A 20,000-nucleotide genomic window follows, 5' to 3' on the forward strand; every position below is an offset into this window, starting at 1 on the left:
AGTGCTAACACATCATAATGAAAATGATAGAGAGAATATATGAAAATTTAGTATATTGTAATTGCGGTTGTGTAGATTATCACAGTTATGGTGCAACTCGATCAGTTGCGAAAGAGGCCTCAAACAATCCAGTCTTAAACAGGACTCAAACCCATGAAGCATTTCATACATCCACCCTTAATCATGTATCCACGTATTTCGGGTTACAATTCGAACTTACAAACGACCATCTCCCAGTTGGCCTTGTAGGACAGATGGTAGTAAGAGCAAGTGCAGCGCCATCTCATGGGATTCAAGTCCTGTTGAATTGTTCAGGCTGCTTTTGCAACTGATCCAGTCGCTTCATAACTGCAACGATCACTTTCACGGAGAGACTGACAATCTTATCTAATGAAGATAGATGACTGATAGAATTCTTATGAAAAACATATGTAATTGCTAGTAATATGCAATGAAATGAAAGTTCTAAGAAGGAAAGAGCAACGCAGATGATTAAGTTGTAAAACAATTTTTCAGTAGACCAGATAAACAAATAGTGAGGTTAGTGGTAATTAAAAAGCCAACTTTATAGCGAGTGACACTAACGGTAATAGTCGAGAAATTAAATCTACCTGGTACAAAGGAAATTTAAGAATGATGATGACAATGAAGATCGTGAAGGTGATGATCTTGATGATTAGGATCATGTTGATGAAGGTGAAAATTAAGATGATGAGGATAAGGCCCGTTTCAAACGTCGAACTTTACATGTGCCGAATCTAATGCAAATGAGCGAAAACAATAGATTTTTCTCATTGGCATTAGATTCGGCACATGTAAAGTTCGACGTTTGAAACGGGCCTAAGGATAAACTCGCATTATATATGTTGCTGTCGTTGAATATTTATAGCATATCGATGGCTTTCTAAACATTTTAAAAACTCACCATTGACGTAAACTGTATAGAATCGAGTGTAACCTACTCCTCGACACTCGTACGTTCCACCATCATGCAGCTGAACATTTTTTATTGTCAAAGTTACACCATTGACCTCAATTCTCCCTTCTGACTTGAGTTCTCTCACAGTAGTGCCAATTTCATACCATTTAACTATCTCACGCTCATTCTGATTCTCCTTCTTTAAGGAACATTTCACGGTGTCAGTGCTACCAAGATTAGAACTAAGGCTTTTCTTTTCCAGAACTTCCACGTTGTCTAGAACAAAATTGTTATATTGAAAAACTTACTTTCCAAAATTTCTTATCAGTGTTTGCAAATCTTTCGCGTTAAATATATTTTTCAATTTAAAGATTGTTGTATTTTAATCTATTTTCAAACACATTTTATTCTTCTAGAACTGTTACCTGTAAAATTCTTCTATTTCAACCATAATCCTTTTGAGCTAGGTTTTGTAGCTTTCATTTTTTCCAAAAGCTGCTTTGCTAGTACGACCAGTACACGCACAGCTGGATCCTTGCTTTTTCCTTTTTTTTTTTTTTTTAAGTGATTTCCGTCGTTGCAGAGCCGTAGCATGGGGTAGGGGGTCGTGCCCTTCCCCCAGTTTTTTGCCCCAAAAAGTAAAAACACCAACGCAAAACGTTGACAGCAACGAGAACGGCAAAAAAGTAATGGGTTTAATTATCAAAACAACAACTGCGCACGTGCATCACACTTTTATGTACATTTCATTGCCGTACTTACTAATTTATCGTTTTACGAAGTAAACCGAAGCCCTGTACTTTTCAATTACAATGAGGTACTTTAAGAAATTGTTCCCCCCCCTAGTTTCTAAAGACTTGCAACGGCCCTGCGTTGATTTAAATAAAAATGTGCAAATAAAAATGTTATTGTTGTTGTTCGAAATACAGTTAGAGAGAAATTGAAGTTTGTTTGGAATTGACAGAACAAAATATTTAGCTTTCCCCACAAACTGTCTGTAGTCGCAACCCTCTGTTTGTCAGGAATACATTAAATACACAGACATGGCGAAAAGTGACTACTTACTTGGTACACACAAGGCCTGAGCTCCAATGTCTTCTGGACACTTGTGCTCTCCATCTAATCGATTACATTGGGCTAAAACGGATTCCTGTCCAGTACAAGCTATATCCGACATCACAACGGGTATGCTTGTATCAGTCGTATTCATTCCAGTCATGAATTCGGCCAGGGCACCTCTAAAGCCAAGTTGTTTACAAACAACTTTGACATCATTGATATCCCATTCAGTGCGGCAGATCTTGCCCCACCTTCTGCGGTAAAAAACTTCTACTCTTCCACCATATTCAACTTTCGCCCCAATTAGGCGCACAGGAACTAAAAGAATGACACACTGCAATTAAAGCAATGCTTGGTTCTAATTGTCCTCTACGTTTCTTTTTTTACAACAAACAATTGTTTTCTGTTCATTGTCCATTCCTCAATATCTCAAGTTTATCTCAAGTTGACTAGAACTTTGAACAGGATAGGCGATGCTAATAATGTAACAATGATAATGTTTCAAGAGGAAGCCCACTCATTGAGGCTGTTCCAGTTGGGCCTTCATTTCTTAAAAGAAAAGTTAGTGGTTTCAGAATCATCGGTCACAAAGACGGTGGCGCATGGTCTAGAGGTTTGGGCGCTGGACTTAAATAAGTCCTGCTCTGCAGCCCAGCTAAGTGAGACATTTTTCTCGTTCAGCTCAACTGCACCTCAGTGGCTATGCTTCCAATTAAGCTCAATTAGTGCCTTGCCTTTTTACCAGCAGTGAGTCATTTGCTATACAGCGAGCCACAGGTTATTAGAAGCTAACAAATAGGGTTTTTAGTTGACTTGCTGTGTTAAAATTATGCGATGATATGAGTAAAACAGATTTTCTTTAAATTCATATATTGTACCTGGACACTGGATTTGTTTATTAATGAGCCCACAACTTTGAGTGATTGACGAACAGGAATGAGAAGTAATGTTCAGCAAGCTTGTATTTCCTCCTTTCCAATTGCCTGTAAAATTTTCATTATTGTAATCAGAGTAGCCATTTACGTGGCAGGCAAGAATTCTTTCAGTATTATTCCAATGTGCGGAACAAAGCGCTTTCCAGGTGTTGTTCTTGTGAATTTCCATCAGCCCAGTAGATGGATTGCCCTCTGTTTGAAAACGTACTGGAAATTCTAATAAAGGAAATTGCGATAATGAATAACTAGCAATTCTGCAATTGTTAGCTGGGTTGTAATTGACTAATATTACGTGTATTTATGTTGACCCCGGCAAATTAATGAAGATATGATGACAACTCCGTGCATCCATTTTTTGGCAGGCAGTGTTGACTGGCCATCTATTTCTTGTAACTAATAGTGCAAAAGCGCCTGGCTTTCTCCCTCAGATCAACTGAAGAAATATAATGTGTGTATAAACATTTGCTAAGGCCAGGATGCTAGACAGTTCAGCAGAATTTTATTTGAAGAAAGCTCGCAAAAAGCGACACGATGAGAATGAACATTCTGTAAATGACAAAAGAACAAGCTGTGGGTATTGACCGGTATTTGGGGAGCTGCTTAGCAAGCAATTCAAACTCAAACTGAGTTGATTTCGGTAATATACCTTGCTGACAACTTGACGTGTTTGTGCACCCTCTCATAACAGCATTAGATCCTTTGCATCGTATCCCACCTAATCGTGGCTTTGGATTCACGCATTCCCTTGTCCTCATCTGCATGCCATTAAAGTCCCTTGTACAAAGACTCCAGTGGCTCCAATTACTCCAGCCACCATCAACTAAATTGAAGAAACATTTGTCAGCAGAGGGTAAGTCCTGTCCTTCTTAAAGAAAGACAAACAATATCATATAATCTGTAGTTCTTTGGTTATCAAAGCTCAATTAGAAATAAAACGCAAATCGCGGTGATAAACTTTGTGAAGTAACGCATTTTTATAAACTTGACGTTGCGTATGCTTAGGATTTTGAAAATTATTCATAAACAAATTTCAGTATGTCTGGGACCGAGACCAAAAAAAATCGGTCTTAGGACGGTTTCCTTTTGTCAGAACTGGCTGGCCAAACCCGTCAGTTTGCAAAGTAAATGCAACAATTTGATTCAACACTTGCACCATAATCCCTCGTATTCTTTCGGAGAAGGAGTATATATCATCCTCGAAGTGTGAAAATAGAGGGCGTTGTAGAGTTATTCCTTCCAAATGACCGGTCTGGTCGGTCAATTCTGACAAATGGAAAGCGCCCTTAGTAAAAAGCTGACAGCACTTACTCATAAATAAAGTAATAGCTTATTGGTACTGAAGTTAGCATTAAAAGCTGGACTAAGTTCCTTAATAAACAATGTTTCTTTAATATTACAGTGGTAATCCGTTTTTCCTGATAAGAGGACTTCAAAATGATGTTGTGTTCCGTGACTTTTATGTGGCCAGCAGTGGCGGATAAGTGTTTTGTTTGGTGAGGCCCTTTAAAATGTTCGGTTTTTTGTCCTAGAATAGTCGTTGTGGGATCGATTCAAGCGATCTTTGTGTACGTATGGGAAGAAAAACTTGATGCAGAGAGTGCTCTGAAAAGCATATGTTTTTTTCTTTTTTTGTTTAATTTTAGTATTTGATGTTGAAATCCTCGCATCAGGAAAAACTGATTACCACTGTAAAATTAAAGAAACATTGTTTATTAAGGAACTTAATCCGGCTGTTAATGTTAACCTCAGTTGCGATAAGTTGCTTACTTTATAAATAGGTAACTGCTCTTTTTAGATTTCTGCTAAGATCGTTTTTCTTAGTCTTGGTCCTAGCCTACCACGCAGACACTCTTAGGGCTTCGTCACGCGTAACGCGTGACGAAGACTAAAAAGTGTCTGCGCTGGAAGCCAAAAAAATACGTTGCGGTCTGACTGTAGCGGCGTCATCTCCGTAGATGGAGAGATCCGTGAAACTCGAAATAAAACGTTAACTCGCAAGGCTTGGGTTTATTGTGTTAACACTTTAGAGCTATCCTGTGTGGTAGGACGTGTCGCACGAACGCTCTGGCAGGTTCTGGGTTTACAGCAATAGTTGATCATTCTCGTCAAATTTCTGTCAGCCTAATGAAATCTACATACGTTTCGCACAGCGTAAGGGTAAAATCACGTGAGAACTGAAGAAAGAGATTATGGCGTAACTGGGTTACACGGGGTAAAAATAAAGAGAATTGGTCTGGAAACTTATGGCTCACGCGTGCCGTTACACTGCTTCCCTAAATGCTTCTTCATTTACCGACAAAAACTGTTGCTTTCAAAATACAATATAAAAAGAGAATTCAATGTAAACGTTATGTTTATGAAGGACACTAAAGCATTTTTCTGTCTTAGATGCGCTAAACTTGCTTATAAAAGCTTAGATTAGTTCTCAGTGTCCTCTTTGCAATCAGCAGCAACACAAGCTTGTTTACTGGTCTGTCAAGATACCGTCTCTGCCCTTTTTTGCTATGATGATCTGCACTTTACGAACGAGTTGATCCTTGCTGGGAAAAAAAAAGTGCGTCACTACAGCTAAGGACCATTGGTTTCTGGGGTTTTCGTCCTCAAGAAGAAGGACAACTTCGCCTTCCTTCATACACCGTTTGCGAGTAGTCCATTTCTGTCGGCTTTGAAGGAGGTTGCAGTACTCTTTCAGCCATCTGATTGGTGAGATACTGGACTCTGCACCATCTTTTTTACTCGTGGTTATATCCACCAGTTTTGGTGAGGATCCTTATGCAAATTTGTTATTCCTGCGTAACCGGAAGTTCGATCAAATTAGCGTATCAGGATGGATAATCAGAAGACAGCTTAGAAAGCTGTGACTTCCTGTTCGCTAGGTTGTGCGCCGCCATTGGTGTTTGTGTCTTTTATATTTAAGTGTTTGAGCACCTTCCGCTGCATTTAGAAGCAAAGAACTGAAGAATTAAAGAAATAGCGTTCTTCAAAGGTGAAGCAATAGATGTCAAAATGGAATCGAGAGACACATGGTGAGAAGACAGTCTCTGTCGATCCCCTAAGCTCACGGGGTATTAATAAATTACCATTTGGAAGGTGACTTCCATTTGGAGAGTGACATCGAAGCTATCAAAGTATACCAATGTTTATCAAAGCTATAACGAAGTTTTGCAAGCTATGAGTCATCAAAGCCATATGAATCCAACTTGAACAACATCAGTGACAGGAAAAACAGTGAGGCAACCAAGCAACCCATGCTTCCAGACACTAGTACTTGTGTGGCGGACCATAATGACGACCTGTCGAAAGACTCGGTCATTGATTATGTAAGGAAAACGGATGAGGAATCCGAACCAATCTCGTGCGATAGAGGAAGTGCTGAGGCCGCATGCGCCCCGGGGCAGAGAACCTTCCAGAATTCCTTACAAGAAAACGTCGAGCTTTTTCCATAAAGACAAGGTAATTAGAAATTGTGTGGTGCATTATTAAAATAATATTATATTGCAGTATGAATGACTAGACCTAAACCGCAATTCAGACTTAATAACAAATCTTCCGCCGTGTATGTTTTGCAGGTTGCAGGTTGCAGGTTGAAATTTAATTATAACTGGAAAGCCGCTGGCACTTAAAAGAAAGGTAAGGCGATAGACTTACCGTGACTGTTACATGACGCTGTTTACGATAGACGGAATATACTTGCTAAAGGGTGAAGTTGCACGTGTTTTTACCGTGTGAAAGGCGCCAACTACTTTATGTAAGAACCCCTGATGAGTATAATTATGGGTTATTAACTATTTTTAGTGCCACCGGTTTTCCAGTTATAATTAAATTTCTACCTGCAAAACCTACCTGCAGGTATTGAAACTCTTTCTTTTGTTTATCAGTGGTTTCATAAATTAACTCCATCTTGTTTTACTGATTACTTTAAGCTAATATCCTCTGTTCATCCATAATATATAGATTTAGCCAAGCCTAAAAGCGGAGTTCCAGCGTTGTTTATTCTTACTGGCTGTAGGATTAGTGAAAATAAAAGGCTTTGGAATTGTCCGCTTTTTGGTTTTCCCGGATATTGCTTAATTGTTTCATTTTCTTCGCTGCCTAACTAGTGAATTCCACGGCTATTGTACCTCAGTGGGTTACCACGACAAACCCCACAACAACAGTGACAAGTGACTTCAGTCACTTGAATATAAAACGGCTCTTTTAGAGCCACTAGATACAACAAAAGGATATAATCAACAGCATGATATAAACACCATTTTTTGGAAACCCTTCATTGAACACTTGTTTTGCTTTAAACACTTCCATGTATATAAAGACATTGCGCTAATATACACATAATAAGTATTGCGTGGTTTTACTTGGTGTAAAAGGGAACTTATTTTGTGTGGTTGGCTTATATCTTACAACCTAGGAGAATATTTGAATTGATAATCCCCTAGGGAAATATTACAGAATATTACAGAAATATTCCCCTCGTAGGCTATCCACATGCATCGCGTTTAAACGTACTGACAAACAAGACCACAACTTTACTTCAACAACGTGACATTTATTTTACATCAACTGTTATTACACTTTAAATACTACTGAACAGTTTCTCAAATTGAAAACATGAGAATTGTTTACCACTATTTTACGCCACAGTTGTGAAACCTCGCCCATGTGAATTTATTCATCACGCATCCACTCGTTGCGTAAAAATAACCCTTACTTGTTTTGCGTGGTTGGCTTATAAAGCGGGGAATATACATAATAATTATAGCGCGCTATTACTTGGTGTAAAGGCCAACTTGTTTTGCGTGCTTGGCTTATAGGAAGAGGTACATTCACAATAATTATAGCGCGCTTTACTAGGTGTAAAAGCGGACTTGTTTTGTGTGCTTGGCTTATAGAACGAAGAATATTCATAATAAGTATCCCGTCCTTTTACTTGGTGTGAAGGCGAACTTGTTTTGCGTGGTTGGCTTATAGAACGAGCAACATAAATAATAATTATAGCGCGCTATTACTTGATGTAAAGGGGAACTTGTGTTGCGTGCTTGGCTTATCGGACGAGGTATATTCGTAATAATAATAGCGCGCTTTTACTTGGTGTAAAAGCAAACTTCTTTTGTAGGCTTGGCCTATAGAACGAGGAATAGTCACAATAACTATTCGGTCCTTTTACTTGGTGTAAAAGCGAACTTGTTTTGGGTGGTTGGCTTATAGAATGAGTTATATTCATAATAATTATAGCGCGCTATTACTTGGTGTAAAAGCGAACTTGTTTTGCGTGGTTGGCTTATAGAACGAGGAATATTCATAATAATTATTGTGTGCATTTACTTGGTGTAAAGGCCAACTTGTTTTGCGTGATTGGCTTATAGGACGAGGTACATTCACAATAATTATAGCGCGCTTTTACTTGGTGTAAAAGCGGACTTGCTTTGTGTGGTTGGCTTATAGAACGAGGTATATTCATAATAATTATTGCGTGCTTTTACTTGGTGTAAAAGCGAACTTGTTTTTTGTTGTTGGCTTTAGAACGAGGAATATTCATAATAATTATTGCGTGCTTTTACTTGGTGTAAAAGCGAACTTGTTTTTTGTGGTTGGCTTATAGAACGAGGAATATTCATAATAATTATTGCGTGCCTTTACTTGGTGTAAAAGCGAACTTAGTTTGCGTGGTTGGCTCATAGAAGGAGGAATATACATAATAATAATAATAGCGCGCTATTACTTGGTCTAAAAGCGAACTTGTTTTGCACCAATAGAACCATTAGAATGACATCATTTTCTATTAGTACCAATCGTACCATTGGTACTAATGGACCATCGGAATTGCCCTGTACCCAGCTAGATCACATGAGAAAAGAATTTCACCAGTAGAACCATTGGAATGACATCATTCTCTATTGGTACCAATCGACCATCGGACTGGCCTTGTACCTAGCCCGCAGACCACATGAGAAAATAACTTCACCAGTAGAACCATTGGAATGACATAGTTTTCTATTGGTACCAATGGTACGATTGGTACCAATGGACCATCGGAATTGCCTTGTACCTAGCCAGACCACATGAGAAAATAATTTCACCAGTAGAACCATTGGAATGACATCATTCTCTATTGGTACCAATCGACCATCATAATTGGGAAAATAATCAAAGTCCCCTTAATGAAATGCGTATTCACCAACAGAACCATTGGAATGACATTGTTTTCTATCGGTACCAATGGACTATCGGAATTGACGAATCGTATCCGTTTGTGTACATTGGACATGACTGCCCCTCTCCTAAAAACCCAACATTTGACTTGATTGTGTCAATTGTTAGTTTCAGTTTACAGTGTCCCTAATTAGTGCTCCAGCGCTAGAACGACTAGACACTTAAATGAAGTTCCTTTCCTATCCTTTCCTGGTTATCTTTATCTTTTAAAATAATTAGTCCCTGTTTGTTTGTTTTTTTTTTTAATAGTAGGTGAACTTTTCTTGATTGGCTCATATATTTTTTGTTCTTTCTACAAGCTAGCCACAGCCTTTACTGGCCCATATTGCGATTTTTTCTCCTAGTTCTTGTAATAATTTGTCTAACCATTGGCTTACATTTTTAAATAAGTTTAAAAAATGTTGATTGTTTCTGTTAAAGTAACACCGGCCATCTTAGAGTTGGAATTGCTTTTCGTCCGCCTCATTCATTTGCTGAACTATGGCCCTGTACATACACTCTTTTTTTTTTTTTTTTTTTTTTCTAATTGGAGCCTCAGTGATCGGGTTGGGTCAAAAAGAAAACCTAAAAAACATTTTGTTAAGCATCAGTAACCGCGGGTAAATTTTCTGTCGAGGTCCAGTAAAGGTAACTTGATTATAGCCAATGAGAGCATTATTTTTTTTCCAGTTCCGAAGGAAAATACAATTTTATTAAAAATTATTTCCAATTTCGCTACGTCTTAAACTTGGAAGACACACTCTTTGAACATGCCGATTAAGGACAATAGACTTTGTTTCACTGGAAAACTTGGACCATTTACAGACTTCACAAATGTTGGTCAAGTCTGTAAAATGTCTTCATTCCCTTTGTAAATTGCAATGTCTGTAAATGCGCGCATTTACAGACGTTTTGTAAACCCTATAAAATGTCTGTAGGTTTGACCGCATTTTACGCGTTTTCACTGGGTGCAATTTCTGTGAAATCTCTGTACTTTCCTCGTAAATTTTACGCAAAATTTATAGAGATTCCATAACACACGTTGAAATCCTTGTAAAATCTCAACATATTCGTTGTAAAAATCTCAACGAAAAAATCTCTGTAAAATGGAGAACATAAAATGTCCATAAAATCCTTGTATAAATTGAAACAAAATAGCAACATAAAATGTTAATGAAATGTGCGTGAATGAAGCGCAAATCAAAAGGGCATGTAAGGTTTGTAAATATACGCCAAGAACCACATGAAATGTTTATATTTGCTCTGTAAAAGGGCAAGAGAAGCAAACCAGGATGGAACTGCCAGAACACAAAATCCCAACTTAAATGTCCATAAAAATTGAGCCAATCCCCGAACACAAAATGTTTGTACAATGTCCATAAATAAAGTACACACAATGTCTTCAAAATGTATGTAATTTATTTTAAAACAGTCCGAAAAAATATCAACATTTTCTAAAACAGCCTCAGTGGCTTTGAATTTTCAGGACTAATCTATCCTTGCAAACTCTTGTTGGCATAACCAACAAAAGGAGTTACTTATCGTTTAGTATTTAATCACTGTCACGAAGGTCATATCTACTGAAAACAAACTGTTATAAAATATCTTAACTAGCTTTATTTATAAATATTTCGATACTCTCTTTTTGAAGATATTCCTTAATGTTAAACATAATTTTGAATATCAATTGTTATTTATTCATCAAAGCATTTCCATGCAATGAAGGTGTCATTTTTAAATGAACTTTTTTGTAAAAGATATTTAAGAAACTATTTAGCTCTAATTAACCGAGCAGGAGGTCTGTATGGGAGAATCTTGACCAAGGTCGTGAGTACACATGACCTCAGGCAAGATTCTCCCATACAGACTGACTAAGCTAGGTTAATAACATGTTTATTATACAGCAAACAAGAGCAATTTAATTCGTTTAGTGTAACTGGTTTGTACTGACTGACATTTTGCTTGCGAACGGCGACAAGCGACAAAAGCGACAAAAGTGTTATGACACTTGGCAGTAAAATTCGATTTTCTGCGTCTTGGATACATTTCCCCTCCTTTCCCCAAAAACAATGTTGATTTTTCTATTTCTTCGACTGCACAGAACACAGCGCCTACACAACATTGGATTTGGGGGCCGGCGGTATCAGAGAATTAACGCTAGATGCAAATAAAATAGAACAAATGCTTAAGTATCGAAAAGCGTCTTTTCCTAAGAGTGTCTCAACTACTTTTGTCGCTCATTGTAGGTTCATAACATGTTTATTATACAGCAAACAAGAGCAATTTAATTCGTTTAATGTAACTGGTTTGTGCTAACTCACATTTTGCTTGTGAACGGCAACAAGTGGCGATGATCTGAACTTAATTCTACCAAAGTCTGCTCGTCCTCCTTACTGCTTTTTTTTTTTTTTTCTCATCATGCCTTTTGGCACTTTCATAAATAAACACTGGTAGAAGAAAATTCTCAATATTTTTTTTAAATTTTAAGTTTTAATTTTTTCACCGCAAAACATTACCGGTCTACTGTGGATGGGAAAATCTAGACCGCTCTCAATATCGATTTCAGTGAATCAAATTCATAAACTTGATAGTTCTCAGTCCTTGTGAGAGACACAGCCATATAATAAATTAATGTATGTAATAAATTTCCCAAACATATGCATTCCTCATTTAATATGCAAGTTATATAAAATCCTGGAGTAATTTGACTGCAACCAAGAAACAGAAACAAGTTGGCACCATTATACACTAACTCCAATCCTATCATTTAATAATTAATAATTTAACTGATTGCTTAGTACAGGTGGTAAGTTTTTTCGTAGACTAGCCACAGGAGAAGTTCTTGTTTTTATTGTCATTGTCTAGGATTTGAAATTTTGCTGGCTTTCAGATAAAAAAAGTCCCATGATGATTGCCATGTTTGTGGGTATCTGAAAGAAAATTCGAACAAAGAAACAAAGTTAGAATAAAATGATGCCTTCCTGTACATGAAACAAGATATGAAAGGTACAGCGTATGAATAACAAATCATGATAATGTAAAAGTGTGCAATAAAAATGTTCATGTAGTAGAGAAGAATAATATTAAAGCACAAAAGTACCTTACAATGAAGAGGAAGTTCTCGTTTTATGGGCTAATCATGTTTGTTACCATGACGACACCTACATTCTCACATGTGAAAGATACATGTAAAAAGGATATGTTCACTGCGCGCGGTGAAGAGATGATTCTTTTAGTAAAGGGAAAAATCCTGGTATTTCATCAGTATCTATAATTATAATAAGAATGAGAATTTAATGCACATCACTCCCTGGTTAGCAACTGGATGAAAAGACCTTCATACATGTGTAGATCATGCATTAGCCTGTATCTGTACAGTATGGGCAGCTGCTAGTGTGTTTTGTTGAATTGAGCCTTTTTTATTCTTTCTTACGACAATATACGCTGTGCATAGATGTACAGCAATTAAAGTACTTGTAATGTGCATGTCATTAACTTTAACGGTACACAAAAATGGGAAGAACAGCCGTGGATGGTTTAGCCTGTTCCAGGCTCTCAGATAGTCGAGAAAACGAAAAAAAATGCGTGTGAAAAGCGAGTGGGGGCTTGGATCGAGGCGAGGCGGGAGAGCCTGTAAGTATCTCTTTAAATTCTTCATTCCGCCCACTTTGCAAATAACCATTGGCATGCCATCATTGGAACATGGCGGTCGGGCGTGACGGTCTTGTCGTTTTACGCTCTCTAGTATTATCGTTCTCCTTAGCTAACTGCTTTCGCTCTCAATTGCCTGGCGTTACTACCTTTTTTCATGTAAGTTTTACTTCTCCAGTGAGTTTTGCATCCCTTGGCTGGCGTTATTTTAAGCCTCCGCATGGACCTAAATGGAGTCAATGTGGTCGAGATAATACAGCTTCTATCACAACATCATTATTATCTACCCGTAAATATGACGATTGCAGTGGTTTCATTATCGGTCTACTGCTGTTATGTGGAGACATCTCTACACATCCTGGTCCATTTCAAGGCCGTCATCTGGATCGAAAACGTTCAACCTTGAATTGCCTAGTTTCTAACGCTCGGAGTATCAAAAGCTGGCACAAAACAATGGATTGTTTTGAGTGCAATCTCTCAAGATTCCAGGAACTAGCTTATGCTGAAGAATCTGATATAATATTTGTAAGCGAGACTTGGCTTTCTAGCCATGTGCTTAATTCAGAAATCCTTCCTGAAGACTCCTTTATTGTACGGAATGACAGAGATACACACGGTGGCGGCTTGTTATTAGCTATCAAGTCAAGATCATTCAAATCGGCAAGGGAAATATTTATTGAAACTGACATCGAGATCTGTTTTGCTGAAGTTACAGCATGCTGCAACATTAATATTTGCCTGCGCTGCTGCTATAGACCACCTAATTCCGATGGTACTTGGCTGGAAAATTTAAATTCAACGCTTTCTCAAGTTTGTGACCGCTTCAGCAATATTCTAATTTGTGGTGACTTTAATTTCCCTAAGATCTCATGGGACAACCCTGAAAGAACCAGAGGTGCTGATGAACTTAAATTCCATTCAATACTAGGTGATCATTTCCTCTCACAAATTGTCACCTTGCCTAAAAGGGATAGTAACATTCTCGATCTTGTTTTAACAAATGTTCCGGATATTGTTGAACTGGGCGCTATTCTACACCCTGATCAGGCTGGCCTTTTTACGGACCACTCCGTTGTAACTTTTTCTCTTAAGGCCTCTGTTAAAAAAACAAAATCACCTACAAGATCAGTCTACGATTACCGAAGAGGAGACTTTGAAGGACTTCGATCTGCCCTCCAATCCGTGAACCTATCTAATGTCGTCCAGGATAATAATACCATCGACCAGGATTGGACATTTTGGAAAGACACATTTTTAGCCGCTGTTGCTGATTTTATACCGTTAAAGACTATACGGAAGAGAAATGCCCCACCTTGGTTAACAGGGGACATCCTATTTCTCCTAAGGAAAAAAGAATCAGTCAGAAAGAAACTAAAGCTCTTGCCTCGAAATGAAATTCTCCGAGACAAATTTAAGACTCTTAGAGCCAGAACTAAACACCTAATAAGAGAAAGCCGAGCGAATTACTTCGAGTCTTTACACATCCGAAGCCAGCCTAAGAGATTTTGGTCAATTTTCAAACTTACCAACAAATCTTCCAACTTTCCGGACGTGATGTCATTGGGGTCAGTCAACGCTGATGGACGTAGTGGGCAACCAACTACAGCTTCTACACCAAAAGAAATTGCTCAGCTGTTTAACCATTATTTTGCATCTGTTTTCTCGCCATCCACAATTGTAATTCCATCAGATGACTCAATGCAAGTAACTGGCCCAGTCCTCACGGATATAAAGTTAACCACCGATGAAGTTTTAAAATTTCTTAAGATGCTAAACGTTAACAAAGCAACAGGATCGGATGGAATCCCTGCTCGTCTATTGCGTGAGACGGCTGACAATATCGCCCCTTCACTTACAAAGCTTTTCAACAAGTCCCTTCAATATGGTATTATACCCGATGAATGGAAGGTTGCTAATGTCGTTCCTGTATACAAGAAAGGCCGGAAGGATTGAGGGGAAAATTATCGACCTATTTCATTGCTGCCACTGGTCTCAAAAGTACTCGAACGTTGCGTACTCGCGCGTGTAAGGGACCATCTCTACCACTTTATCAGCCCAGCTCAACATGGCTTCCTACCAGGAAGGTCGTGTGTCACGCAATTACTCACTGCACTTGATCAGATTGGTGAGCATCTCGATACTGGTAAGTAAACCGACGTAATCTACCTCGACATGTCAAAAGCCTTTGACAAAGTATGCCACCCACTTTTGCTACGTGAACTCAAGCAATGCAATGTGTTTGGACGCCTATTGGATTGGTTTAATGCCTATCTGACTAATCGCAAACAAAGGGTTACAGTCTCTGGCGAAACTTCTACGGAGGTGTTGGTATCATCTGGGGTCCCTCAAGGATCACTACTGGGTCCACTGCTATTCTTGCTGTTTGTAAACAATCTACCTGACAGGTGCAGTTCATCCAACGTGGCATGCTTTGCTGACGACACGAAAATCTACAAGCTTGTTGACTCTGTCGATGACTCTAAGGCCCTGCAGTCCGATCTTGACAGCCTTATGGATTGGTCTACATCAACATTCCTCCAATTCAATCAGCAAAAATGTAAGTCTCAGCATATAACAAGAAAGAGAAATCCTACCGAGCATCAATATCTTATGAACGGGTCTGTCTTAGACGTTACAACAGCTGAGAAAGATTTGGGTGTGTGGATCTCTAGCGATCTGACGTGGACTAATCAAGTTTACCATCAATCCAATAAGGCAAATAAGCTACTTTGATTTATTCGTCGATCATCAAGGTACATCAGGAAATCTAGCACTCGCCGAACTATGTACTTGGCTCTTGTACGTCCGCACCTGGGTTATGCAACCTAAGTCTGGTCCCCTCAATCAATCGAACTGATGAAAAGCATAGAACGTGTCCAGAGAAGAGCAACTAAATACATCTTAATGTTACCCTTCCAAACTGAATGGTCATACCAGGATAGACTTATACAGTGGAACTTACTACCGATAAGCTATTGGCACGAGATGATGGACCTAGCATTTTTATATAAAGCTACAAATGGACTTATAGACATTGACCGCAGCATTTTACCAACCATACGCAGGTCTGCAAGAGTAACAAGATCATGTCATGCCAGTAATGCTACTACCAAGAGATGTAGAACTTTAACTTACCAGCGTTCATTCTTTATACCTACAAGCAGGATCTGGAATTCTCTACCTACCTACATTAGAGAAAATTCTCTTTCACTCGCTTCGTTTAAAAACAAACTTTTTGAGTATTATACAAATGCTCTCTTGAACATTTACAACCCGGACAATCCTAAAACATGGAAATCTGTTTGTCCTAAATGTAATATGGCCCGACCCCTTGTTAAAGATATAACTTGCTGTTTTTAACTATTAAGTTTAATATTTTTGTAATTTAGTATTTATTTTTGGAACCACAGTAATTGGTTATGCTGTTGTGGCCTCCCTGCCCAACATTTGTTTGGGCGAAGTCAAATAAAATAAAATGTCAATGCCAAAGTGTTGAAAATGGGCGGCATTGTGTGGTTCCACGCGAGTTCTAGCGCGATTCTTTTATTGTTGTTCAGAGGTGATGCCTTGATTCTCTAAAGGCCACATTTCTAAGTTTTTCAAGTTTTCCAAGAAAAAATGTGACGTGTTTGGGAACGAAGATCCCTAGAGTTTCCTCATTTAGCGTTGTCCGTTTCTTACACTGGCAGCGAAAATGTTGTGTTTGCTGATGTTGCTGCTTCCTTCCGGTTGAAACCTTGTGCGGAACGAAAAACCTTCCGTTGTCACTGTTGTCTCACTTGTGCGAGTACGTTGGCCAGAATTTAAGGCAATTTTAAGAAAATAGCTTTACTAGCGAACGAAGGCATTGTCAAAGCGCCCAGGAAACGAGTGTCAAGGAAATCACCGACCGGAGATTTCGCAAATTGGACCAAAAGACACGACCAGTTCGAAAGCTGCGAATTCCCGACGCTCTGTTGACTTTTCCAAAGAAAACAGAAACCCGACCATTGAAGTTTCTGGGCTAGATGATAAGATGGTCTGATCAATAAACTTCAGCTCTGATGCATCAGGGCAACCGATAATGAATGTGAAAGATCGATATTTCATGTGGATGGGTTCAATAGACCATTTCCGAGTTCATGTCTGCCTCCTCGCCAAAGCGAGTCTAAGTGCGAAGTTTTTCTTATAAAAATTAGTTTGCATTCATATGTAAAGTAGAACTAAATTATCATCACAAAAACTTCGCACTTAGACTCACTTTGAAGAGGAGGCAAACATGAACTCGGAAATGGCCTATGGCATTTGCAGTATACAGACACGTAGCCATCACCTTCGCTGCCTGAAATCGCTTGCAACGGAAATGCAAGCCTGTTTTCGGCAAATTTTTGCGCTCTTTCAAAGTGGTTTTCTCTTTTTGCTCTCATTTTTTCGAAGGTGATAAAGGCAGAAATTTAATTCACCCAGTGGTGAATTCGAATACCCAGCCAAGTATTTGCATAAGAAAGAATAACATATTAAATATTGTATTTTTCTCATTCTAACAATTGCGGCGTGCAGAGGACACAATAGTTGTGTGTGTGCGATAAAATTCTAACTATATATCGTACCCGACGATGCTATATTGTAAGCAGTGTGCAGAGATATCGTATCACAACATTGAAGCACTTTCGCAACGCGCGGAAGTAACTGAAAATTTATGCTTTTACCAAAACCAGTTGGAAGCATTGCAAACGGATCTTTTTTTCGACTTAAGTTCAAAAGACACAACTTTTGCCGGAATCTGAGGGCTTGTACGTTTGGGAATACTTTAAGACACTCGGCGACAGAGTTGACCTCTTTCTCCGCGCGTGAATCAAAATGATTACGAAAGTGTTTATGTAAACTGTCAAAATTGACCAATCAGAGGGTAAACCAGGAGCTGGTATACCGGAATGAAGAACTTAAAGAGATACTTACAGGCTCTCCCGCCTCGCCTCGACCCAAGCCCCCACTCGCTTTTCACACGCAGTTCTTTTCGTTTTCTCGACTATCTGAGAGCCTGGAACAGGCTATGGATAGTTATGTTCTTCTCCATGTGTGGCTAATGCTTTGGAGTTTTATAAAATCAAAACAATCACAAAAACAGCAGATGTGTTGTCATTACTATTGTCTTTTTTCTTTTAAAACCTGTGTTAACTTACCATTTCATTTTTTTAACATCTCAAGGTCACTTTCCTGGATTCGTTTCAGTCGTTCTTCTTCATATACTGATGAGGAGGATTTGTTTGTGCACATTTCTTCACAGGCTATGAAATAAGAGTATTCTATGTATGAAAAAAAAATGCAGACCGTCCTCTTTTTCAGTACAGCCAGATTAAAACAGTTAAACTAAAACCCTCTTGAAGCAACAACAAAACAGGGAACGTTATACAATGATTTGTGCATGTTGTCTAATCTCAAGCCCAGAGTTTCTCAGGCTCTTTGACAGCGATTGTTTACCACGATAAACTCTGAAACAATGGTGTCTTTTTTTTGTTAATTATTAATCTTATTAATATTGTGAACTTCTTGACTGGCCGCCCATGTAACGCACATCTGTACAGTTGCCCAAATCCCATGATTTGTGTGATAAAAATTCCATAATCCTAGAGTCTATCCAGCTGACCAACCCCTGACAAAGCTAAGAGCCTGAGAAACTCTGGGCTAAAGATTGTTAAATGTCACATTACTTACACTGTAAACTCTGGGTAGACTGGGTTCAATCCAGGGTACATTGTACATTTAGTAAATAAACCCCTTGCGGCGGCTGGTATATCGGAGGATAGTGCCCAATGCTGAAACATTGTCCGAAAAATGAACAGTTGGCCGAGAAGCGAAGCTTCGAGGGCCACTGTGAAATTTTGAAGACAATCTTTCAGCCGAGGGCATTATCCTCCGATATACCGGCAAGCCGGAAAGGGGTTTATTTATTTTATAACCCTCCGATTAATTTCTCAGGAAGAACGCACTGAACGCACTTAGATCCAAAAGGGAAAAAAAGCCAGCTTTCGTGTATGTGAATAGCGCGATTGCGGTTGACGTAATCAACAAACGCATGTTGATTGGTTTGCTCGATTTTAATTACAAAGTAACTGGAGGAAATGTTGACAAGTTGTCACGTCAAGTATGCTCTTTATAACGCGCCAACGATCAAAAGCTTGAAAACTTAAATGAAAAAAAAAGTTTTGTCTAAATGTTTTTGCAACTATATTGTTCGAAGGGAGGACAGCCGACGAATTAACAGTCTTTCACAAAAACGCATAGCATTTTTAGGTGCCCTTTGGAATTCCAGCCAAGAAAGTTTGAGCGAGAAAAATCGGCCCCGCATGGAATTTGAACGTTGAACGATAATGGAGTTGATTCTGCTGCTGAATCGAGCGAGATCCTTTAAAGTAGCGTCTAACGCTTCGTTCAGCCGACTGAAATTATTTGTCACAAATAATAGAAAAAGTCTTTCTGTGTGGTAAAGTTTCGGGACCTTCGAGAAACGGGCCCCAGATGTTTAACGTTTTCAGGTTGTTCCATAAAAATGGTGACTTGTCAACTTAAATCTGAAAAGACAAAATTAATGATACACTATGCTTTATTAGCAATGTTTCTCCTCCAGTACAAACATATGCAATGCATTATAAGCCCAGTCTACCTGAATATCCACCCTGCACCTCTAAAATTACATAAGCAAAATAAAGCTTCTTTGACAAAAAGATAGATGGATAAAGCCAAATATCTGTCAGGGTTACTAGTTTTAAACTACTTTAGAATATTATTGCATGTACATGTATTGCCTTTCAAGCTTTATTAGTTTGATTTCAAAACAATCACAAAAACAAAAACAAAGGACCAAACGTCCTGAGTATTATCTCATATCTGTATTGGCAAAACAAAATGTACAAACGAAAAAGGTCTATTCATGTTTAAACTTACATTTGTTAAGGTTTAAATGTAAGAAGGCTTTAAGACTTACCTTGTCGTCTCTTTCACAATTTAATAGTCTGATTAAATAAGAAAGACTGTGCTTTCGCAAAAAATCCCTTGCGTCCATATTTCTTCTTTCTTCGCCGACCTGAAAATAACGAAACAAAATACCCTTACTTCGTTAAGCGAGCAACGTTCAGCGATCGCCAACAGCTTTCATAACACGATCGAGTTCACCATATTAAAAGCCAGTTGAGCATCGTGATACAGATTTTCTGGAACAATTCGATACTAAATATAAACAAAGACACTTACGTAAGTTTTCTTGTCGC

General features: G+C 38.6%; 1 protein-coding gene across 1 annotated transcript in view; it reads right to left on the reverse strand.

The window, feature by feature from the left end:
• LOC138055991 (uncharacterized) overlaps positions 1 to 20,000 on the reverse strand; it is a 118,289-nt gene that overhangs the window by 68,759 nt on the left and 29,530 nt on the right. The window contains exons 5-8 of the mRNA XM_068901847.1: positions 3,560 to 3,733; positions 2,857 to 3,129; positions 1,985 to 2,296; positions 926 to 1,195 (exon numbers count right to left, since the gene is read on the reverse strand). Of these exons, the coding sequence (XP_068757948.1) occupies positions 926 to 1,195; positions 1,985 to 2,296; positions 2,857 to 3,129; positions 3,560 to 3,733 (1,029 nt within the window). The remainder of the gene's footprint in view (positions 1 to 925; positions 1,196 to 1,984; positions 2,297 to 2,856; positions 3,130 to 3,559; positions 3,734 to 20,000) is intronic.

The sequence above is a fragment of the Montipora capricornis genome, chromosome 7 (genome assembly GCF_036669925.1).
Source record: "Montipora capricornis isolate CH-2021 chromosome 7, ASM3666992v2, whole genome shotgun sequence".
NCBI lineage: Eukaryota > Metazoa > Cnidaria > Anthozoa > Scleractinia > Acroporidae > Montipora > Montipora capricornis.